This window comes from Lolium perenne, chromosome 3 (genome assembly GCF_019359855.2).
Source record: "Lolium perenne isolate Kyuss_39 chromosome 3, Kyuss_2.0, whole genome shotgun sequence".
Taxonomy (NCBI): Eukaryota; Viridiplantae; Streptophyta; class Magnoliopsida; order Poales; family Poaceae; genus Lolium; species Lolium perenne.
This window is the reverse complement of record NC_067246.2, coordinates 71,533,593-71,558,813: the sequence shown is the minus strand read 5'-3', so window position 1 is coordinate 71,558,813 and position 25,221 is coordinate 71,533,593. Positions and strand designations below refer to the sequence as shown.

The window sequence follows — 25,221 nt, the reverse complement described above, 5'->3', positions numbered from 1 at the left end:
TCCCTATTAAGAAGTCCATGGATATTTTCATATGTTCGGAAAAGTTTGAAACTTCAAACAAATTTCAAATTTGCAAAAGAATTTTGGAAACAAAATGAAAACAAAATTCAGAAAAAGAGAGAAGAGGAACCCCTCTATTTTTGGGCTCAGCCCAATCCTTTCCCTCCTCTCTCCAGCGCCAGCAGCCCAGCAGGCCGGCCCAAATGCCACCTCTTTCAGCCCACCAAATCCCCCAGGGGTTTTTTCGCAAAAATTCCCCATCATCCCCAACCTCACGATGAGGAAGCACCTCGCTGTCGACGCCTCCGTCGCTCGCCGGCGCCAAGATGCTCACAGCCGCCCCCAGCGCCTACAAGATCCCCTGCAGCCGCCGCAACGAACCCTAGCACGCCCCCTTTTCCCTCTTCTTCTTCCTCTGTCTTGCGCGCGCCCAAGGCCGGAACCCTAGCCGCCGCAGACCTCGCCGCCCTCGCCTGTACGAGCCTCCCCGAGCTCCGGCGAGTAGCCTGGGAGCTCCGCCTCGCTGTGAGGACCCTCCTCGCCGAAGGAATCGGCTCGGGAAGCCCCCAATCGGCCCCGCCGCACCCTTCTTCTCCGCAGACGGCCGCCGGCCACCGGCTCATCGCCGGCGCTATGGACCTCCTCCGGCCGCACCGTTGCCACCATCCGCTCCGCGGTGAGCTGCTGCGTCCTCCTATGCCCTCGCCTCGCCCCCTAACCCCCTCTAGCGCTGCCGCCATGTGCCACCTGCTCCGGCCGCCGCGGCTGCTCGTCGCCGGCGTGGCTCCGGCCACCCCCACCTAACGGCGTGGCCACCAGTCGCCTCGCCGTGCTCGTGCGCGTCCGACGCGCCCATCCGCGCGTCCAGGGGCGCCCTCTGTCGCCGCCGTGCTATGGTCGCCGGCGCCGGCCGCCGGAGTTGACCACCGGCGGTTGACCCCGTGGGGCCCGCGCCCCTTTTCTTGTTCATTTTGTTTTATTTCTGTAAATAGAAATACATTGACAGGTGGGGCCCCCTGTCAGATTTTTATTAATTTCAAAAAACATTTAAGAAAATAATAAATCTATGACATGTGGGTCCAAGTCTGTCAGGCTTTTAATAATTTCCAGGATTTTTCAGAAATGATTTAAAATGAATAAAACTTGTAAAATTCATAACTTATTCATTTTAAATCAGAAAAATATGTATAATATATCAAAATTTTCAGAAAAATGAGATCTACATTTTGGTTACACAATCATGCATTGTTAAACAACTTGAACCCAAGTTTCTTTAGAGGAACCAAAATCAACCCCTCTGAGGTTTCCGGAACTACTAACCCTAGTTCGCCGAAACCCAGTTAAATTGATGATGTCTTAGGGTTATTTCAGTACCTAATTAATATGTCATATCATCATTCTTGTATGCGCATTGCATCGATGCCATGTGTTGATTGTTCCTTTACCTTTTCGGTGTTTGCTTCTTCGCGATCGATAGAGCAAGTACCCGAGAAGATGAAGATCGACAACGACGCAGATCAATACTTGTCCATCGACGAACAAGTCAAGCATGGGATCTTTGAAGATCCATATCGGTTTGTCAGGGACAAAGGCAAGCCCTAGCCTGGTTCACATTATGATTTCGAAATGCTTTTACTTCTGGTTCCTACATATCGCATGCGTTTCCAATATGTTTTATCGGCAGGAATAGTTATCCTATGTGTGATGCATTTACCATCCTTGTAGCCTAAATACTCTGATCCACTGCTCCCAGCAAGACTAGGTTTGAGCTCGTGTGCATCGCTAGAGCCGTTGTATCGAATATGCTTAGCCATGCTTAGTTAACGAATTCTGATCCATCCGGTTGATGAATCAGAGCTGCGATTGAACCTAGTATGGCAGGATGACGTGGTAAGATCAGTGATGATAATAAACATGTTTAAAGGCTTGGATGGGCCGCCACATGGGGATGTGGTGATTTGACTCGTTCTCGCCGATACTAGGACCTGAGTTCTCGCCTTCGGAACCAAGACTGAGCGTACAGCCACACGGGGCCCATGGGAACCCCTTGGCCCGAACTTGCCTAGCTTACCCATGAGTCAATTAGTTTGCGAGGTCCATTTGGCATTCTGCATGGCAAAGGCGTGGAAAAGGTTTTCAAAGGTGCATCATACAGGGACGTGGCTAGGGTGAAGGATGCTGGAGGCATTGAACTGGATCCCCTGCACACAATGACCGGGACCGCCTCGGAGAATGGCTACCTACGATGATGGAGTTCCCCAGTTAGATTGACTCATGGAATAGGCGAAGCAAGGGAAAGGTTTTGGTTGACCACCCTCTGTCGGCACACCAAGGAAGTGTGTAACGTACGGCGCTAAGAGTCGGTCGGCGCGTGTGGGTAAAGTTGTACACCCCTGCAGGGTAAATCTTTTCGAAAAGCCGTGTCCACGGTTACGGACGACTTGGTGATGGATTCTGTGATCATAGAAAACATGAACCTAATCGTAAAACTTGGAATCAATGTGTGATAAGGATCCCTCCTCAGGGTATCGAGGGGGTGCTCCTAGTTGATAGGTTCAGCATATGATGAAGATTCGGTGGATTCAATATGATGATCAGTAGAGCTAGTGATATCGCTCTCTTATCCCCTTTTAAAATGATCTGAATAGACGAGCTTCTGCTCCCTCTTGTTTTGCAAAGGAAAACTGGCTTTCTGCAAAATAAGCTCCACATAAAGCCTCGCATACCAGCTTTGCTAAAAGGTTGTACTAAGTCTTTCTGAGTCCGTGTACTCAGCTTTGCATGCTTTGTTTCAGACGAAGTCGCTCCAGCAGATGAAGGTTTCTAGGTCGACATCGACGAGTAGCTTGGGATTCCCAGGTGGCAGCCTGGAATCTATGGGCTGGGACGTCGCCGTTATGCTCCTGGCCTCTTAGGCCTTTTGCTATCTTGCTATTTAGAATAGCATAACTTCGCTTCCGTTGATTGATGAAATGTCAGGTCAGTGACCTCTGCTTGTAATACTTTGGTTTTTCGCTCAGTTATGAGCTTGTATTACTCTTTGAGTCGTAGAGTCACTGTTGTGTTACCGATTCTCACCCTGTAGGCCCTAGAGATCTAGGTTAGGCTTATGCCAGATGGTGATCTGGGTTTGTCTAGCCTACGACCCCCGTTGGTCGCTACAGCTCTTGACCTTGGGAATGAGCCTTCCACCACGAGTTTCCCTATGCTCATAGGGGCATTGGGTGATGAAATGGTTCTTATCACCACAATTGTAGCACGCTCTTGTTTTTGGGCCCAAACTATTGAACCCACTTGAGTTGTTTCTCTTGATGTTGTCTTCCTTGGCCTTGGATGGATCAACCCAATGGTTTTTGCAAGGAATGCCATGAGGTCATTGTAGTGGTATTCCAAATCATCAAGATAGGACATACTCCAAGATGTCCTATATGGTTCTTGAGGGTTCACCTCTTCCACGGTATTGACCGTCAAGGCAAGGTTTGTACCTCTAGACATTCCAATGGCACGATTGCGAGAATCATGGGAGTTTTGTTCGGCCACCTTGAGAGCTTGCAACTCGTGCACCACTTGTTGGGCGGTGAGAGAGGCGTAGCTTTCTCTTCCAAGGATACTCTTGAAATCAACGGGTTCAAACGGCATCATGCAATCAATATACTTGTCCTTGATCCAAAAATCATCAATATGTTGGGCACCCACATTCCGAAAAGCATCGGCAACGGTGATGAGTCTTCTATACATAACTTGATGATCTTCATCCGGTAGCCTCATGAATCCTTCGGCTTGATTCCGAAGAGAACTACAATTGTTTCTCTTCATGCTTTCGCTTCCCATGAAGCTAGCGGCCAAGCCCTCCCAAGCTTCCTTGGCGGTATCGAAATTCCGAACAAGGGCTAAGTCCTTTGTTCCCACACTAGTTTGAATCATGTGCAAGGCAATGGAGTTGAGTTGATTGTCAACCTCTTCTCTTCTAGTCAACTTGTTGGGGTTGTAAGGTTGTACCCTTCCAAGATGATTCTCCAAATTTCATTGGAGGCACTGCAAACATGAGAGCGAAACTTAAATTGCCAAGTAGCAAAATTTTGATCATTAAACTTGGGTGCAGTGGCGGACGCAGGAAAGAATTGGAGGGGGGGCACACCTCAAAAAAAAATTTTGTGCACCCCCAAATTGTGAAAAACCTTTGCAAGTAATGAACAATATACAAGACAAATTCATTGCATTGGAGTTCAATACATATATCACATGTGCACGATTACAATACAAATAGTTCAAAACATTACAAGGGTCTTACATTGTAGAATATAGCATAATTAGAAACTTACATCATTTCTTCAAGAAACATCATATCAAAATGCCGCATCCTTTTCGATACTATATTCTAGCCAATTGTATTGATGAAACCAAACACAACTAAAGTGCCGATTTTTGCCCTTCTTTTTTGTTGGCGGGAAAGCATGCTCATATGGTTGGCATGGACCTTTTAGGATATATCCTCTTCGAACATCATCTTGAATATTAACATCATAACTTGAAATAGGAATCCTTTCCCCCGGATCATGTGGACAAAAGTGAGCATCATATGACCTTGCATTTGGTTGTTGGGGTGAGGATGGGTGTGGTGTTGTATCTTCAATGTCAATCTCACTCTCAACATCGGATTCGACTTCTTCATTGTGAACAATATCGGATTGGACCGGAGATGCAATCTTCTTTGATGCTTGTTTCTGAAAAAGTAGCGCAATTTGGCTATTTCTCTTCATTTCTACACAATTGAAACATTCAAACATTACTAATTTAACAATTTTATGTGTTCTTCATCATATAAGATTTAACACACAGAGAACAAACATATATTGATAAATGATAAATTGATATAGACACTGATACACACATGAAATAACTAAATAGAGTCATATGCAGTAGTGGTCATATGCAATGACAGGGGCGGACATTACTGGGGGCGGACAGCCGGAGAGCCGGACTGGGCAGAGAAGCAGAGTTGAGCCTTGACTTGAGGGCGGGCGACGGCGGGCGAGGCGAGGCCGGCGGGCGACGGCGGGCAGAGAAACAGAGTTGAGGTTGAGGGCGGGCGAGGCTAGCGGGCGACGACGGGCGAGGCCCGCGGGGCGGCGGGCGATGGCGGGGCGGCGAGGCCGGCGGGGCGGCGGCGACGGCGGGGGGCGGGCGAGGCCGGCGGGCGATGGCGGTCGGGGGCTCGGCCGCTCGGGGCGTGGGGAATCGCAGGATGCGCGTGACCTCGAGGTCCTCGACGCTATCTCTCTCCAGTATCCACGACTCCTCCGCTAATCGGCCTTTTTTTCATGGGGTATAACCTGTGCGGGCCGAATTTTTGGGTTGGCCACGGCCCCCCCGGCCCCCCCGCTGCGTCCGCCAATGCTTGGGTGGGTTGCCTCTAGTGTTTATATGAGGGTGGGGAACCGGAATGTAGGGAGAGCGGAAAGGTGGAGCCACGTTATTGTAGCTCACACCCCCACTAGTTTCTCTACGAGAAGTAATGGGGATTTTAATATTGTCTAAGTGATCACTCTCCAAGGGTGTGGTAGAAGAGGGTGAGCCCGAAGCATCTCCCTTTTCTAACTCACTCTTGTCCCCTTCATCTATCACGGGGATGACAGAGGGAGCCCGCGGCAAAAGCTCGGAAATAATTTTCCTGATGCTTTCAATTTGAGCTTCCATGTAGGACCTCAAAGATGTTTCCATCAACTTAAGATCATCCATGGAGACCGGTTTTGAGGCCCCTTCCGTACCCTCTTTGTTCGGCATACTCTTAGGCGGTTCAGCCCAAAATAAGAGCCGAGGCTCTGATACCAATTGAAAGGATCGTATTTAGTTCTTTTTCAATTTAGGCTTGACACAAAGGTAAATTCTCTAGATATGCAACTATGTGAATTTACCTATATGATAAGGCTAACAACTAAGCAAGATAAAGCTACGCAATATATAGAAGAGATAATTGGATAGAGGTAACTGAGAGTGGAGCACGCGGAGACACGGAGTTGATTCCCGTAGTTCCCTTCCTTTGCAAGAAGGTACGTCTGCGTTTGTCGGACTGTGGTCGCTACGAAAGCCAGACCAACGCCACGAAGGCTGCACTCGGGTCTCCTGTGAGCACCGCCACAAAGGCCTAGCCCACTTCCACTAAGGGATTTCCTCGAGGCGGAAACCGGACCTTTACAAGGTTCTTGGGACACACATCCACAACCAAATTGGAGGCTCCCAAATCTGTAACAACACAACAATCAACGAGAATACATCAACAACAAACAACTAGGGATCCAAAGAGGAACACTAGTAAGGGGCCCTCGATAAAATGAGGGGGAAATGCAAATCGCTTTGGTGAAGATGTAGATCGGGGTCTTCTCCTTCGATTCTCCAAAGCACAAGGGATTTGGGTGGATGAGGGAGGAGATCTGACGATTTTGGTGTTCTTGGTGGCTCAGCAATGGTGGAGGAAGACTTGAGGGTTTGAGCAACCTTTCAAGGTAGGGGAAGGGTCCTTTTTATACCCTACCAACTATTCTGCCCGTTGGAAGTCATTTGGCGGCAGTGCCAGCCCTGAATCAGCGGCAGTGTCGGCCCCTTCAGAAACAACCTCAGTTCGTCGACAGAGCTGGCTGGCAGTGCCGAAGATGAACCGCCGGCAGTGCCGGAGTGCACCCACCCGCAGTGCCGGGGTGCACCCACCGGCAGTGCCGGCCCAATTCCACCGGCAGTGCCGGCCACAGGAAAAACTCCAGCTCCACACTTTTCTCCTTTTTGAGTGGATCAGGATTATCGGATGTGGTACTTTTCTTTATCTTTCACTCACTTAGCACACAGTTAGAATGTCACCGGTGTTGTTAACAAACACGCAAAACCCTAGAGATCATGAAATGCTCTTTCAGAGGCGCATGAGCGCCTCGTTGGACCTCGTGGCTATCGGCCGGACGGATGGATCCGTCGGCGTTGGAGAGGAAGGCGGCGGAGGAGGCGCATGAGGCGAGGAGGCCATGGCGGCGGTTGATGCGACAGGGCGGTGATTGTTAGTGAGAGAGGAGTGAATGGGAAGAGAGAAGGAGGGAACCGGTGCCTTGAAGTGGGGAGCGACGTGGTGTCCCCCGCGCTTCTCCACGCGTGCAACCGTTGCACGAGCACAATGGCACGACAACGGGACATGCCCGCTCGAAACTGCTGATACGGGCGTTCCTCCATGACCTGTCCCAGGGGTGCTTTAAGAACCGGTTGGACCACAATGCGGACCTCTTATAAGCAACCAAACATACCGATTTTGGCTGGACCGATACGAGCCAAAGAGCTCACAGCCTACCAAGCGCCTATACTTTTGATCGAAATAAAGTACTCCTCACCAGTGGTGGAGCTGCGCTTGGTGCTGCTGGTGCTGTAGCACCGGTCCAATAGCTACAATGCAACGAGTGTTCCTTAAATTACAAGATCATAAACATGAAATGCCTAGGTAATTAGCACTACTGAATCTGTATTAGCACCACACTTAGGTTATTTCTGGCTCCGCCCCTTCCTCAGAATGAAGCAAAGCCCAACGCGGGAAGAGAAAAAGAAGCAACGCGGTTTTGGCGGTAATTCCTTTTTTTTTAGGACAATACTGCCAGGCTTTATTAAGTGATCATAATGTTTACAGGAATGGAATCAGAATAAGGAGTATCTAGCCACAGGTGGCGTCCTATCCCTGAATTAATCATATGCCTAGCAAGATTGTGTGCTTCAAAATTTGAAGCTCGATTTTCATGGGCGAATGTGCAGCTGCTGAAATTGTTGGAGCGGTGCCGAATTTCTGAGATGACAGAGCCATATTTTCCCATAGATCCATCCCTTATATCTGTTACAACGGCCTGGCAATCTGAGACAATATATGTATGTGTCAGGGAGAGATCCTCTGCCAACGCTAGAGCCTCCCGCGCCGCCAGAGCTTCCAGTACTGCCGGGTCAGTAATTCCCACAAAGACAACAACAGATGACCCCAAGTAATCACCATTGCTATCGCGGCAGAACGCGGCAGCAACCCCTCGACCTTCTGTCTTGGCAACTGCAGCATCAACATTGATTTTTGGCACAGGACTAGGCGGTGGCATCCATCTTGCCTGTCTCACGTTTGGGCTTTGACCAGAATCTGATGTCCGCGGTGGAGCCAAAGTCTTTAATTCTTCTAGATATGAGTTGATGAAACCGTGAGTGGACAGAGGGCTTTGAAAGATTTCCTCATGTATTGCTTTACGCCTCGCCGTCCAGATTGCCCACAAAGAGACAGTCAGCCTGGTGAATTGAACATGTGATAACGTTTCAATCATCTTAAACAACCAGTTCTTCGCACTTGGCTCTCCGACAGCCCGCATATGCTCTACCATTTCATCATCAGAAAGAGCCCACACACTGGCAGACATGTTGCATTCAATTAAGGAATGTCTCCATGAATCTGCACCACCACAAAGGGAGCATCGGCTCGATTGTGCCATGTTACGGTGTTCCAATAGATCAGCTGTAGGTAGTGATTGTCGGGCTAGCCGCCAGAGAAAAACCCTTACTTTCGAGGGAACTTGCACTTTCCATAAGGAACACCATGCTTTCGAATCGGCTTCAGCATTAGAGGACCCCGGATTGCCTTCATAGTAATTTTCTCTGTTGATTTTGGTCGATATCATCATCCTGTACGTCGATCTTACACTGAAAATTCCTCTTCTATCAAAGTTCCAGGCCCAAAAATCTTCCTGCCTCCTAGTGCACAATGGAATGCTCATAATAACTGCCGCATCGATTGGTAAGAAAAATTCCCGGATAATTTCCTCCCTCCAGGTCGAGCTAGTTTCATCAATCAGGTGGCTGACCAGTATAGGAGGGTTTTGCTTTAAAGACACTATAGGTCTCATGTTCGTATCTCTTGGCAGCCAATTATGCTCCCAGATCTTCGTAGTTCTCCCATCGCCTATACGTCTGATCAGTCCCTGGGCGAGGACCTCCCTTCCATCCAAGATTGACCGCCATATCTTCGACGGGTGTGGGCCAAGTTCAGCCTCTAGAATTGACGAGTTAGGGAAATAGATGGCCTTCAGGAGCCGCGCACTCAAGGAGTTTGGCTCCTGTAGAATTCTCCAGGACTGCCGCGCAAGCAAGCTTAGATTGAATAGCTCAATGTCACGAAAACCTAAACCCCCCAGATGTTTTGGCCTCGTCATAACCTCCCACGATACCCAGTGCACTTTGCGCTTCCCTTGCTTGCTCCCCCACCAGAACTGACGGATCAAGGAGTTGATGTGATCACATAAGCCACGGGGTAAACGAAAACATGCCATCGAGAACACTGGGATGGCCTGCGCAATGGACTTCACCAGTACCTCCTTTCCCCCTGCCGACAAGATCTTTTCAATCCATCCCTTAATCTTGTTCCAGACACGCTCCCTAAGGAACTTAAAAGTTCCATTAATTGAGCTCCCCACATCTGTGGGCATGCCAAGGTATCTTTCATTTAGTGACTCATTTGCAACCAGCAAGACATTCTTGACCACTTCTCTTACAGCTTGGGGACAGCCTTTGGTAAAGAAGATTGATGATTTATCCCTGTTTATCCTCTGTCCTGAAGCTTGACAGTAAACCTCCAATAAGCCAGACAAAGCTTCTGTTCCCTCTCTACTTCCCTTAAAGAACAGCAGGCTGTCATCCGCAAACAACAAGTGGTTCACTGGCGGTGCCAGCGGGGCCACTTTAATTCCTTCGAGATGCGATGACTGAACATTACTTTTTAAAAGGCACGAAAGGCCCTCTGCTGCTAATAAGAAGAGATAGGGTGAGATTGGATCACCTTGTCTTATACCTCTTGTTGGTTTAAATTCCTCCAACTTGTTCCCATTGAATAATACCGAGAACGAAACCGAGTTTACCATACCCATAATGACTGACGTCCATTGCTGTGAAAACCCCAGTTTCAGCATAATCGCCTCCAAATACTCCCACTCTACCCGGTCGTATGCTTTCATCATATCAAGCTTAGGAATAATTACCAGAATAGTGTCATTGATAATCTCCGCCGACTCATTGCCCTGCACAATACTTAAAACTGCCCGGGTAACATCAGGTCCACATATATCCCAATGTTTCTGAAAAAAGAAAGCCGGATAACCATCAGGGCCAGGTGCCTTAAGGGGAAACATCTGGAACAGAGCTTTCTTGACATCGTCAGCCTCATAAGGGGCCAACAGGATTGCATTCATAGCCGGTGTAACCTTCCTCGGGACATGCTGGAGGACTTGATCCATCCCCTGTACCCCCTCTGACGTGTATAACTGTTTGTAAAAATCAGCCGCCATGGTTTCCATATCTTTTACATTATCTACAATTTCTCCATCAGCCTTGGTTAGAGCTTTAACCAAGTTCTTCTTCCTCCTAATACTCGCACGCTGATGAAAAAATTTCGAGTTTTTTTCTCCCTCGCTGAGCCATTGAACTCGTGAACGCTGTCTCCACATAACTTCCTCCCTATGGTAGAGCTCAACAAGATTATCATTTACTTTAATCTCAGCTAGACTTGGGCCAACCCGTCCCGGAACACTCCTCAGGTGCTCAAGCTCACTCTTTAACTTTCTAATTTCCTTTCTTACGCTACCAAAAGTATGTAAGCCCCATGAGCCAAGGTTATTAGCGAGGACCTCCAATTTCCCTCTCACATCTCCTACCGAGGAAGCTTCTTCTGCCAGCCAACCATTAGTGACAGTTTGCTTCAGTTCCGGGTGCCTATCCCACATAGCCTCATATCGAAACAAACCCTTTCCCTTCCTCAACTCAGTTTCATCAGACAACCTCAGAAGGACTCCTCGATGATCCGATGTTGCCACATCTATATGGCTAACATTTGCCAATGGAAATTGTGCACACCACTCCGCCGAACCAAGAGCGCGATCCAGTCGAACTCGAGTATATGAGCCCCCCGTCACCTTTTTCTCCCAGGTCCAGAAACTGCCACTATAGCCCAGGTCATTCAAATTACAGATATCCACAGCATCACGGAAGCCTTGCATTTGTGTCAGCGTGCGATGACCCACTCCTTCATGTTCACCAGCATGTAGCACCTCGTTAAAATCCCCTATGCATAACCAAGGAAGGCTACTTGTCCCACATATATTCTGTAATGTATCCCAAGTCTGATAGCGCAAACTTGTCTGTGCTTCCCCATAAACAGCTGTGAGTCTCCAGGTAGATTCACTGATTCCTTCAACAGACACATCAACGTGATATTTTGACTGGCCCAAAATGTTTATATTCAAATCATTGTTCCATAGGATACAAATACCTCCACTCCTACCTTCACTACCGACCGCGAAGGCCCTATCATAGCCTAAAGAATTAGCCAGTGCCTCTGCACGACTCTTGCTAATCTGAGTTTCGAGAATGCAAAAAATCGCGGGTGCAAACTTCGTGACGAAGTCACGCAATTCCCTGACTGTCGAGGCATTGCCTCCTCCTCGACAGTTCAGGCAGAAGATACTCATTGGGCTTGGCGGCGCCCCTCTAGGGAGCCCGCCAACGCGCCATTAGTGGTGTTATCTTGTGCCATCCCTTCCTCCTCCCCAGTCTTCGATCGTTTAGGGTCCCTTATCGGATTAGGACTTGGATGCGCCAAAGGCTCAAATTGGTTAACAAGTGATCCAACCTGGCCACCCTTGCCAACAGGTACCAGCGTGCCTCCTGATTCCCCAGAGGAAGGAGCACCCAGCGGAGGGTTTGCCGAGGCCATCCCCCCTCTCTTCCTGCTTCCGAGTTTATCATCCTCATCCATGATCTCCTCCCCAACAGAATCTTCATGCAGAACAACTTGTGACGAGCCCTATGTGCCGAACCAGGCACCGCACACCTCTTTTGGGCCAAGCCCATTATAGGTTTTAACCTTCTTTTCTACGACTGTTTTTTCTATCCGGTTTTCCTTTTTTTGGTTTCTGGTCTGGTTTTCTTTCTTTCGTCCCGTTTTATGTATTCCTTTTTTTGTTATTTATTTTTTCTTTAATAAATATATTGATTTAAAAATTTATTAAATTTTAAAAATGTTCAGATTTCAAAAAGTGTTCAAACTTTCAAAGTTTAGACTAAAAAATGTTCAAATTTAAAAAGTGTTTTAAACTATTTATTTTTCAAAAATAAGAAATTAAATGTTCAAATTAAAAATATTCTACAGTAATAGATTTCAGATTATAAAAAACACCAAAAGAAATAAAAAAGAAAAAAAACGAAGTGCTCGCTAGCCCACACACGCCTGAAACGTGCGGCGCGGCACTGCTTGGTGTATAGGAGACCTCGTTTTAGGGAGAATCCCAGAAACAACCGCCAAGCAATCACATCCTTAAGAAACGGAAAATTCATATATTACTATGGTGCTACTCTAGCGAGCAGAATGATTTTCGTTGTATGAATTGAAAATTATATTTTTGAGTTCTTCAAAAATAGCTTTGATGCTCAAATGGGACCTTAAACAACATGACCCCTCAACTATATAAACTCGATCTCCTAACGTATGGTTGTGTGCATGAATCCATATAGAGGCCACAGCCCACAAGTTTAAGTTTATCCACCTTTTAGAAAAAAACTTCAAGGAGATATTATTATGGCATCCCATGTTTTGATTTTTTTCCTTTTTGTTTGTTTGGAGAAAGATATCAATAATCCTTCTAGATTATTTTTGGATTGAGATGTATGGATTCATGTGTCTATATATCTATACTCTTTACATTTATTAACAAAAATATGAAAGAGCATTATTTTCTCTCTCATTTCATATACAAGTCGTTTCCTTAATTTATGCATATGGCATCCCACTCCCTTTGGTTGCATCTATGTATTTAGGAAGCGCGGCCCAAAGTACTAGACGCTTTTACGTCGCTCCTAACAACCGACAAATGTTAAATGTTCCTCCTTGTTTAGGTACTCGGTACAATATGAATAAATGACATGTATCTAAATATTGTGTTCTAAGGGCATCTCTAATCGAAGCCCAAAAAGGCTTTAGAGGAATAAAATTGCACCGCTAACGATCGGAACCGACTCCAGCCAAAACCATAACGGGTTTAGAGGAGCAAAATTTTTGCTCACCTGCCTTTGTGACCCCTAAATATCCTCCTCCACGGCCGCTTGCCCAGGTTTGGGAAAGATGATGACTAGTGATGAAGATGATGACTAGTGCTATCAATTTGCATTTGAAAACGACCAGTTTATTAGGTTTAGATAAGTGATTTCTATTTTCGTGCCCTCGGGTCCTTAATTGTACTTAGTTTTCCCCAGCTCCTTAGTTTTTCCTCAGTTTTTCCCAAGTCCTTATCTGAACCCCGTAGAAAGAGCTCGGATGGAAGGAAACTGTTAAGTTGACCGTTCCGTGCTGATGAGTGTGGTCGTGTTGTTTGTGGGGCCGCGTTGTGTGGGGCCGCGTCGTGTGGGGCTGGTAGGAAGGGACCGCGTGGGATAGGACGAGACCGTGTTTGTGTGGCCGTAGCGTGTGGGGCCATAGCGTATGGAGCCGTGTGGGTCCGGGATGTGGGCACGAGTGATTTCTGTCTCTTTTCGCCCACATTAGCAGTTTTCAATGTACCTTTTTCCTCTCTCTCGCTCGACCTCATTCATATTTGATAGCCCAAATTGATAGCAAATCTAGAGCAGCTTCTCCTTCTTGTTTTAACACCATTCATTTCTTTATGCCTTCGTTTTTACCCAATCAGGTAGAAAATCTAGGGCACAAATCCAGAGAAAATATAGGATAAGCTGCATACAACAGCCAACATAGCATAGATATATTCTCGACAGATCCAACAGTAGTACCGATAGATACAACATAAGCTACATTTTACATGAATTTAAGCCGTTCTACTGATAGAGCAGTCACATACAGAGAGTGCAGTAGGCACGTTCAACGCCTCCAGGTGGCGCATGTGACTCGCTTGGAGGTTGCGCAGGTGAATCCCAAGTGCTTTGTGTTTGGCCATAAACGCATGCACGTTCACGGTCGTTCCAACTCTAGCGCCACATCTGCCAATGGATTCAGCATGGTTCACCAGGCAGTTGAAGTCGGTGGCGCGGAGCTTCCTGTTGCAGAAGGGGCACTTGTAAATGCCTCGAGCAAAGGGGCCATCGTAATGGCCGGACTGCAGCCTCCTAAGGACGTGACGAGTCTTGGTGTGGAAGGACTCGTCATCGCTGTCGACGTCGCTACTCTGCACCTATCACGTAGCACCAAAGATCGTGCAAAAAACACGGAGTCAATTGCAATGATGATGGAACAGAGAGTGAACAAAGATCTTGCATGATAATATGTGCTCGAAAAAAAGAGGTAGCATCAGTTACATTGGACACACTTATATCCAGAATTTTAGTCAGTAAACCAAAGATCATGCACAACAAATTTTTACACACCAATTGTTTACTGACCAAACCCTGAATCAATTTGTGCCCAAATATTCATCATCATCGGGACAAATCTTAAACAAAAGCAAATCACAAACACTAATAACGCAAGATCTAACACAAAAGGATTGAACTAGGAACAGACGAACCCTAATAACACAAGATCTAACACAAATGGATTGAACTAGGAACAGACGAACCCTAATAACGCTAGATCTAACACAAAAGGATTGAAAATGGGATAACAACAAGGGAGCAAAGGGTTACATCCGGCTCGTCATCGACGATGCTGGTGTCGTAGGGGTTCTCCGACGCGACGTACGGCACTGGTTAGTATGGGTTCCAAGCGACGGGGGCCTGGACGGGGGCCTGAACGGTGGCGGCGGCCGATGCGCCGGAGGCTGATGCGCCGGCTACTACGTTGGAAGCAGCGACAGGGGCCTGGACGGGGGCAGCGGCCAATGCGCCGGCGGCTGATGCGCCGACAGTGGGCATCTCATTCTTCTCCATCGCTGGCGGTTTTCTTCGGAGTTTTTTCTTCGGTTGTGGAGAAGATGATGGGACAGGAGAGGCGGTTGCAGTGAGAATGTGCGTCGAGGGAGAGAAAAAGGGCTCTATAAATACGAAGGTGGCGTGTACCGCAACATGCGTCCGCTATGCACGGCTGCAGCGTGCACCGCGACACGAGTCTAACCCTGGGACTTTTGGTGTACTCAGTTATAACCTCGGGCCTTATAAAGAAATTTTATCTGTACTCAGTTTTCCCCTCGAGTATTTAGACTGGCAAGTGCAATATACTCAGTTTTACCCTCAAGTAGCTGGTCAACAGAGAGTCAACAAATGAGATTAACATATCTAATTGAGTCATTTCATGCGCAAAAAAATCCAAAAAAATAAAAACATAGTGGCACCTACTCATGGAGTCTTCCTACGCAACCTGCCACCTAGAAAACCTTAACAAACATATATAAATCAAGTTTTACCATAAATTACCACTTCTCAGAATCACTAGTGTAGCTGTGAAGATGCATGGTTTTCCACTCAAACCCCTTTGCAAAACATCTTCCCCCAAAACATAGTTTGTCTAAATGATGTCATAATTGTCACACTCATGTATATTTGAATTGCAAATAATTTGATGTAGCCCAATATGAATTATATTGTACAAAACACGCATTTTTCATTTTGTAATTCTTTTGTTTGAATGCCTTAGTCTATTTACTATTTATGTGCCCTTGGATTATTAGTACTACTCAGTTTTACCCTCAAGTTCTATCACAAATGCTCTCAGAAGCCAAAACTTATCCTGATTGGTTGAGCCGTTGTCACACGGATCGACTCCACGAACCGTTGATCAACTGATCTAACGGGCAGTATACCCCTCTCCGTCTCTTCGTGGCCACCCCCCTCTCTCTCTCTCTCTTCGTGGCCACCCCTCTCCCTCTCTGTCGGTGGAGAGTTCCACCCCTCTATTGATGTGCAATAACGAGTTTGCCACGTAATATAGTTTGCGGATTTTGGTGAATGCATTATTTGTCACCCTCTAACAATTATCAACTATCTTTAGCTTTCATTTTCTTTTAGGGAATATAGTTTGGGATATAGTTTTGGTAATTTGAAACGTCCCAAAAGTGCTATAATTTTGGTATAAACATGAGGCATACATATTTGCGGATTTCGGTGAATGCATTATTGTCACCCCTCTAACAATTATCAACTATCTTTAGCTTTCCTTTTCTATTAGGGAATATAGTTTGGGATATAGTTTTGGTAATTTGAAACGGCCCAAAAGTGGTATAATTTTGGTATAAACATGCGGCATACATATTTGAGGGAGTTCTGTGAATAGATTATTTATCACTCCTCTAACAATTATCAACTATCTTTAGCATTCCTTTTCTTTTAGGGATATAGTTTGGGATATAGTTTTGGTTATTTGAAACGTCCAAAAAGTGGTATAATTTTGGTAGAAACATGAGACATACATATTTGGCATATTTGGGGGATTTCAGTGAATGGATTATTTATCACCCTTCTAACAATTATCAACTTAGCATTCCTTTTCTTTTAGGGAATATAGTTTGAGATATAGTTTTGGTTATTTGAAACGTCCCAAAAGTGGTATAATTTTGGTATAAACATGAGGCATACATATTTGCGGATTTCGGTGAATGCATTATTGTCACCCCTCTAACAATTATCAACTATCTTTAGCTTTCCTTTTCTTTTAGGGGATATAGTTTCGGCATATTTGGGGGATTTTGGTGAATGGATTATTTGTCACCCCTCTAACAAATATCAACTTTCTTTAGCATTCCAATATAGTTGGTAATTTCGGTGAATGCACACACTAACTATGAAAACAACTACAAGTACATGTAACTGAATAATGGATTTGTAACAAGGTATCCCTTGTAACAACTTCTAGCGCTTGGTGAGCAATGATAAGAATCCGATCGCAATTATAAAACAGAAAAAACAACCAGCCATCAGATTAGCTTGCTTCTTCAACTCGATCAGTTGCCTTAACTGTTTGTTCATTTTCTCCAGTTCTCCCTTCACTTTCATCAGTCCTGCATTGGGAGCATTAGGCATAATCGGAACGGCTCCTCTCTCTGCCGCATTCTCTACAGCAAGTCCCCCCTCCCAAATTGCGCTCCCCAATAGCCCCAATTGATTCCTGCAATTGAAGCCTCTTAACGTACACATCGATCCACTCGAAATGCCTGCATTTCTTCAGGATCTGAAAACAACAACGTGAACCCTAAATCTCAAATTCGAGGGAATAACAAGAAAATCGAGAGAAAATGGAGAAGTTGGAGCGAGATCTAACCTGATCCCCCTCTCTATATGGCAAGCTCTCGCATGCAAGGAACTCGCGTCCACGGTTGCCATTGTCGTCCGTCTTACAGATCGACCGCTTCAGAGGCTCCTGGCGTGAGTAGTCAGGGCATCTTGTCAAAGGCACATGCCCATACTGCGACCATGAAGAACGGGAGGTCGAAGAGAAACTAGACATCACCCGCCTGCGGAGAAGGGCTGCCGCTGGCGGAGAAGAAGAACAATGGGGCGCGGGGAAAGAAAGGGGAAGCAATGGCACGGGCACGGGCGCGGGGCTGGCTCGGGCTCCCATTTTGCAACGGTCACCTGGGTAAGCTGTGGGTCCAGCGCGCTAACGTGGACAAGTTGTGGGTCCCACGATGATCTGGATAAGTGGAGACGTGTCCACTGCGGGGCACCAACAGCGGTCCCACTTGCCAGCACCAACCAACGTCAACTAAACGGGAATCCTCCGTCCGAGCTCCTTCTGCGGGTTTCAGACAAGGGATTGGGAAAAACTGAGGAAAAACTAAGGAGCTGGGAAAACTGAGTACAACTAAGGATCCGAGGGCACGGAAATAGAAATCCCTTTAGATAATGCTATCAATTTGTGTGAATTTATATGCATTATGAATCATCTTTATGTTATGTTGTCATGGATGAATGTGCTCAAATTTGCAAATTATGTTGAAAAAAAGTTTGCTCCTCTAAGTTTCGGGAGTACGTTCTACGGGGCAAAATTTAGAAGAGTAACTATAGGAAGTTAAATTTTGGGGAGGCTTTTGCTCCTCTTAAGTTTTTGTACTTTGGTTAGAGATGCTCTAACATCCTTTCCGTTGTTTGTTTCTCAAATGGAAGAGCGCAACCCTGTCCATTAGTTATCTCCATACTAGCTCGAAGCTTAGCCCAATGATGATTTTTTGGAAAAAAGAAATCATAAAATCGAGAAATTGAGGTAAACAAATATGACAAATTGAAAATGCAAAATATTCTAGATAAGTTAGAAAAATATAGAGATGGTATAAAAAGATCTTAAATTTGGCAGGAAAATATCCCAAGAACATTCGAAATAAATTATTCCCTCCGTCTAAAAATAGACGTCTCAACTTTATCTATATACGGGTGTATCTCTAACTAAAATGCAATTATATCTAGACAAAAGTGAGACATCTACATTTAGACGGATGGCATAGTAAATTTGGAACACTGACAAGTTATTCCTGATTTCCCATGACTGTTCCTACTCTTATTTCCAATGATGTTTCATGTTATTTTATTTTTCCTAATTTTATATTATTAGAATTACCTTTTTTCTAGAGATGGACGTCATCGTAGATGAAGCTTCCTTGTGACCATACTAGGCTGCGGCCCAGCCTTTGTAAGATGATATAAACCTATTAAGTTACCTATGTTAGCATTGTGCCCATTTGTTACGGGGATGATGTACACCGACCAGTGCGGCGCTCGCACGGCACCGCACACCACGTACACGCGCGAGGTGGCTTGCTGGGCCGCGGCCCAACATCATCAGGTATCTGACTTTCCTTTTTTCTTTTTTCCCTTTTCTGTTCTTTTTTTTGTAGAATGTGAATACTTTTGAAAAATAAAAAATTCCAATATCTGAATATTTTTAATTTTGAACAATTTTTAAAATGGAATGTTTTGTAAATTTGAATAAATTTCAAAAATCGTTTGAAATTTAAAATTGGTATTGCCATTTATTACTGCAAACAGTAAGCATTGGCCCAACCTCAACCCATGGGCCCAGCCTTAGTTGGGTTGCACCCTCTGCCACTGGCTCTCGTGCCATCCATCAATCCGCATGCAAATTCGCATCCAGTTTGGGGAGAGGCTAAAGTTGTTCATCTTATAAACTTTGGAGCTCATTTAGCTCCTATCATTTGGTGCTGAAATTAGAGAATTCATATGTGATTTCTACAATCAACTTGTTTCGCTGCCACATAATTGGTATTAGAATTCTATTGAGAATTCTGTTGATTTCTTATAATGCCAAACCTTAATTTTTCTTGGTATCTTGCCATTTGTGGAGTTGCCAAATGATTTTTTTCCGATAGGCTGCCAAATGAAAAATGATATCATTAACTCGTTTCATTTCTACCAAATGAGATAAAATGATGGGTTACAAATGAGCTCTTAGGAGTCATGTGTGTCTCATATTCAAGTTGAGAGCCCAAATGGTCAACACGGGTTATAGTTGAGAGGAAAGCGAACACTCAGTGCTTTTATCAAGAGTATTTGCTCAAAAAATCAAAATGATATAAAAAAGGTATGGGGTGCAAAATTTTAATTGAAGGAAGCGGAATTGTGATGAACAATTGTATAATTTAACGAATTTAAGAAGAAGAAAAAAGTAATTCGTGGATGTGTTACATCTCACTTGAATAAGACTACCCACAATGGGAGTATCATAGGTAGTATCATGCATCACATGCATGCAAAAAGCTGACGTGGCAGTGCAATTAAAGAAGAGAGAGATGATAGTAGTATCATAGGTAGATACTGTATCATAGCACGTAGTACTAGAAAATTTAATGCCAAACAAATCTTGTACATATATTTGTATTGAGATTCTACAAATTAATTAATATAAGAAGATTATGATACTAGCATATGATACCATGCATTGTGGACATAATAACATATAGTAGTATCATACACATGATACTTCTATATGATACTATGCATTGTGACTAGTCTAAGTCATTTCCTCGAAAATTGGAGTTGAGTTGCTAGAATCAATGCCTTATTAATTCAATAGGTTAAGTTTGGAATGAAAATGTGCTGACTGTGATTAATTAGATTTGTATCATCCAATTATTAGTCATATAGACGATTGATTAAAGAAAAAAAAAGTAGAACCAATCACCCATGTTAATGCATGCTGATCAGTTCTTGACTATGAATAAGATTGTTTCTTCTGACATGGACGTTTCCTGTGGTTTATATTATTCTTTATTGAGGTACACATGTCTCTTACCACGAGTTGACTCGTTACGTGGCAAAATAACTGTGATCTCGCTGACTTTAAGTGCATAAACTACACACTCGCACGTACAAATTCGTGCAAAATTCAGGTTTAACAACTCCAATCATCTGTAGCTTCTTCTTATTTTATTTCTTCACAAGGAGATCGTCTGCAGAGTCTACCTATATATAAAACGGAGAACGACATCAGTGGAACGAATGAACTAATGAGGCGGATTATATGAAACTAAGCGCATCTTCTCTGATGCATGCATGTCCAGATGTCCTCCATTATTCGACGAAAAGAACTGTTCCTTTCAACTTCAGGTGCAGGCCATGGCCGGCAAAACAACACATTGATCGTCGAGGAAGGTAGCGATTGTCAGCGAGATGATCAATCGAAGATATTATCCAGGAACCGATCAATGCGATCCTGCCAATATTCAGAATGTGCACTGACGGTCGTACGTACGTACAATGCCCTATTGTGTTTTAAACATAAGGTCATAGGCCCTATTGTTACTGGTCAATGTTTTCTACCTTTCTACCTGCAGTGGTCGCAAATTCAGAAGGAACTTGTGCGTACCAGCTTATCAAGCAAAATATTTTCTAGTTTTCGTCGTCGTGTTGATCGTGCAGGATTTGATTTGATCTTGGGGGATCGAGCGGATGGCGAGATCCTATCACGGTTCGTCGGGAAGCCGTCGTGTAAAATATGCTGGGCAAGCAGAGTCCGTCAACACAGAATAGGTGTACGGGATGAGACTAGTATGGCCGTGTCAAAATGAGAAGGTTTTCAATGTGCTCATTGCTCGACCGGCCGGCGTCATGCAAGATCCTAACGAGATCTCCCTGGGTTTGTGTTTCGTCGCCGGATTGGTGCAATGCATGGGATGAGTGCTGATCTTTGATTGTGGTCTGACTTGAACCAAGTTTTATTCTTGCCGATATCTTGATGAATCTCGGATGCGTTTGACATGTAATGTAGTCTATCACTCTATCAGCGGCCAGTCCCTGCTGGAAGATGCACAGGTTCAGCCTGTCACCTTGTTTGCCATTTGCCATTTCTTTATTTTCAGTATCAGAGACATTGTAAAGAATTGGATCGTGTGTATGTTTGATATGGTATCATCTGATGGAGAGGACATGAGAGTCTACTCTTCCATTATCAGCAGAGCTTCCAAGCCGAATGAGTACTTGTCCACCTAGGTTTAAGTCATAGACTTGGTAGAGGTGATTGTATTTCCGAGATTTATTGCATGCTTTCGGACGTTATTCTCTTGGTGGGATACAATGCTTAAGTGGTGAATTTCTCAATCTCAATATTTCATGGATCAGACTATTGGAGGTAATTATATGAGTACAGTGTGTGTGCGTGTGTGTGTTCATGTGGATGAATGTACATATGTGTATGTAAGCATATACATGTGTACTGTGTTTATAGAAAAATGAAATGGTACCTGAGAGCATATGGTCCCCGATAAACATTAAATAAAAAACTTTACTAGTGACCGTCTGTTTTATATAAAAAATACACATGTGAATTAATTTTCTTGGATTTTTGTTGTTGACAAAGTTTCATGGTGCTTTTGAAAAGAAAAAAAGTTTCATAGAAATCGGAACATTGTCAAGCCCTAGAAGCAAAAACCAATCCACTGGTATAAAAAGAAAAAAATATAAGCATGGAGCATTTTTCTGCAACATGCAAAGCAATACTTTCCTTGATTCAAGCGTTGACATGTGTAAATTAAGTCACACATATATCTCAGATGCGGTTGCGAAAGAGTTCCATTTTGCTAAGGAGTGTATGTTTAAAACAAAGAATAAGTCCAACGGGAAAGGAGCTCCATTAAATTTTCATTAAGAAAGAAGCGCTCCTTGGTGAGAAGCCCGTAAATTTGATCTTCTATTATATTTGAACGAACTTTGTATTTTTTCCTTAGTAATGTTTTTCATCCTTCTACAACTTTGCATCATTGCGCAGTAGAAAGAAGGTAAGTGCAGTAGAAAGAAGTTACATGTATGGTAAGTATGTACAACAGATAGTTTATTTTTAGAGGGTGCTTATAATCACTACTCCGGTCAACTTTAATTGACGCGGGAGTGTGCCTACCAATACACTATGGCAGCCTTCCCATCGTGTCGATTTTTACCGACCAGACGGAGTACTAGTAGTTAAGAAACTCGAAAGTGTCTATTGAAAATTTCAAGCCTATAACATTTGGGGTAAAGTATACGTGAAATAAAATATAAAGGTGAAAAGTAGGTTATACAAGTAAAAAAAAATGTTGTAACTAGATTTAGTCCAGGAAATTCTAACTTTGCTCGCATATAGTATTTTTCAAATTTTTAAAATGCTTAGGTTTGATCTTCCTTTTGCTTATATAAGCAATTATCGCAAATAAAAATGTTTAACGGATCACCCGTGCTCCAATGATTGGCCGAGCTGCCTAAATTAGAGCATCCCCAGCCGTTGGGGCCTCCCAGGCCGAAATCCGGTGGGGAGGCCCATTTTCCCAGTGACGAGCCCATGGTCGCCTTCTGGTGCGCACCCACCGCGTGCATAGCGACGGTGCAGTCGCCGGGAAGGGCAACCGTCGGAGTGCCCTCGACGCATTGAACCGTCGTAATGGTCCGCGAAGTGGTCTGGCGAGCCCAAACGCCTCGTTGGGAACGGTCGAAGTGGCCTCGACGCGAGAACCGTCGTAATGGAGCACGAACTTCGCAGAAGAGCAACCGTCGCTCTCTTCGTCGAGAGACCTACATATACGGTTTTCGACGGCCGACGACATTCATCTATTCTTTCCTCACCATCCTCTGTCAACCATGAGCGATCTCTCTTGGCCATCGGACACCGACAGCGAGGGGAAGCCGCCTGGATGGCGCCATTGATGGGATCAAGCTGCATCATCCAGCAGCGATGATTCCCCCCAGCCGGCCAGCGAGGACAGATGGGATGACGACGAGGAGGAAGACGAAGAGGCCGAGGAGCATGCCGAGGAAGAGGCCGAGGAAGAGGAGGAGGAGCATGAGCAGGAGGAGGAGGACGAAGAGGCTGAGGACGCTGACGACGAGGAGGACTCAACTTCCTCCGACGAGGAGGTGACGAGCCGGAAGCGTCGCCGCCACGACGATGAGGCGGGGCCATCTAGAGTTTTTATATGTAATTTTTATGTTTATTCGAATTATATTTAATTTGTCTATGTTGCACCACTTGAGAGTTCAAAGCTTTCGTTCGACGAGGGTATTGCCGTAGATCAGGAAGACGATGGTATTGTCGTAGAAACCCAGGCCCTTGTCGCCGACAGGTCGGGGCCACCAGACGGTTCCCGCGATTTTCTCTCGTCCAGAGTCCCCGAGCGCTCCCCGGGGGGACGGGGATGGCCTGGGCTCTCCGGACGGATGAAAGGCCTAATCCGGACGAAAACGAGGAACTAGGGGCGCGACTGGGCCATTTTCGTCCATCCGGATGACAAAACGCCGTCCTGGGGGCCTCGTCGGGGAGACGGCTGGCGATGCTCTTAGAGCTCTGAATCACGGGCGTTTGGCAGGCTAGCCTCCGGAATGGACGGCCCGGATGGAGAAGGGGCAGGGCCGATTTCACCGCCTGGATACAGCCCGTTTCTTTTTTTCGATAAAGGGAATATATTAATATCAAGAAGATACCAATTACACCCAGCCTCTGCAACAACGCACCACCCTAATGGCACTACGGATGCACACAGCCAAAAAAGGAAAAAAAAACTAAGAAACAAAAGTCCCGCTACAGTATCTCGGGCCTAACAACAGCAATACATCCACCACCATGACAACACCTGAATTACAGACTCTCCAAAAAACGACGCCTACAAGAAGGGAACAGTGCTCAAACACCGTCGTCGCCCGATCAAAGATCTTAGCTTTTCACCCTGAAGATAGTCCCCGCTCTCAAAACAATGCCTCCACCAAGGTCACTGCCAGGCACAACCAGTTAAGGCCAGACCTTGGGTTTTCACCCTGAAAGGTAGGACTCTGCGCTTCACCTGTGTTGCCGTCCCCACTTCCAAACCGCTGTTGTGAAGCCGGGACACCAAGCAAGCCCCTCAACAGCGCGGAGACTTGAACCTCCCTTAGCTAGTCCTCCCCTCCGGCCTTTACGAAATTCTCTTCTTCCGACTTTCATCATGGATCCATAGTCACTTGATGTCAACACAGAAAAAGAGCTTCGCGCCGCTCCCTCCAGAACCAAACGGTCGGAATAAACGCATGGGTGCGCACGACCGAATACCTCAAATCCAGCAAACTCCAGGCAAAGCGTTGTTACATTCGCCGGCGGAGCCTTCCGGAACTCAACCCTCCGGCCAGATCACGAGTCCAGGCCTACGGTAGGTCCTCCTCTTCACGCAAGAGAGGCCCTAGGACCGCCGCCTTTATTCAGGTCGGACCCCCACGTCGGCGACCATCCCGGGCTGGCCAACCCAACCCTCCACCGGTGACACCATCGCCGGCTTCCAAGCACCTCCATCGCACCTGACGCCCGCCACCTGCCACCAGGTCGACGCCGTCACCGCCATCCAGGGCCGCCGCCCTTTGTGCCGTGATCCAGACCTTGAGGAGGAGCAGCACGAGATCCGCACCCAACACCACCCGCCCGGCGATGCCGATGCGAGGAAGGAAGGAGAGGATCGCGCCGCCAGGATCCAGGGCCGCGCCGCCGCCCCCAAACCGTTTGCCCGGTGAGTCCGCGGCGAGGAACGGAGGAGAGAGCCGCGCCGCCATGGTTCCATGGCCGCGCCGCCGCCCCCATCATCGCCCGCCCGACGAGGCCGCGGCGAAGACGTGATGAGATGGCCGCGCCGCCATCAACCGCCGGGTTCCGAGATCATCCCCCCGGCGCGGAGGCGTGCCTCCTACCGCCGCCCCAGGGGACCGTGCGCGGATCCCCGCCGCCCCCATCACCGACCGCACCAGGCTTCGCCGGCGGCAGCCTCCGGGGACGGCGAGGAGGGAGGAGGAGGAGGGGGAAGGGAA

The 25,221-nt window shown here is 46.1% G+C and overlaps 1 protein-coding gene across 1 annotated transcript; it reads right to left on the bottom strand.

Annotated features, from left to right (window-relative positions):
* Positions 1 to 4,926: 4,926 nt before the first annotated feature.
* Positions 4,927 to 24,969, bottom strand: LOC127339353 (uncharacterized). Its single transcript, XM_051365214.2, has 6 exons — positions 24,721 to 24,969; positions 11,675 to 11,848; positions 11,315 to 11,399; positions 7,656 to 11,233; positions 7,368 to 7,419; positions 4,927 to 5,312 (listed from the first exon to the last, which is right to left on the bottom strand). Exons 1-6 carry the CDS (start codon positions 24,967 to 24,969, stop codon positions 4,927 to 4,929), a joined length of 4,524 nt encoding a protein of 1,507 aa, XP_051221174.2.
* Between the last annotated feature and the right edge of the window lie 252 nt (positions 24,970 to 25,221).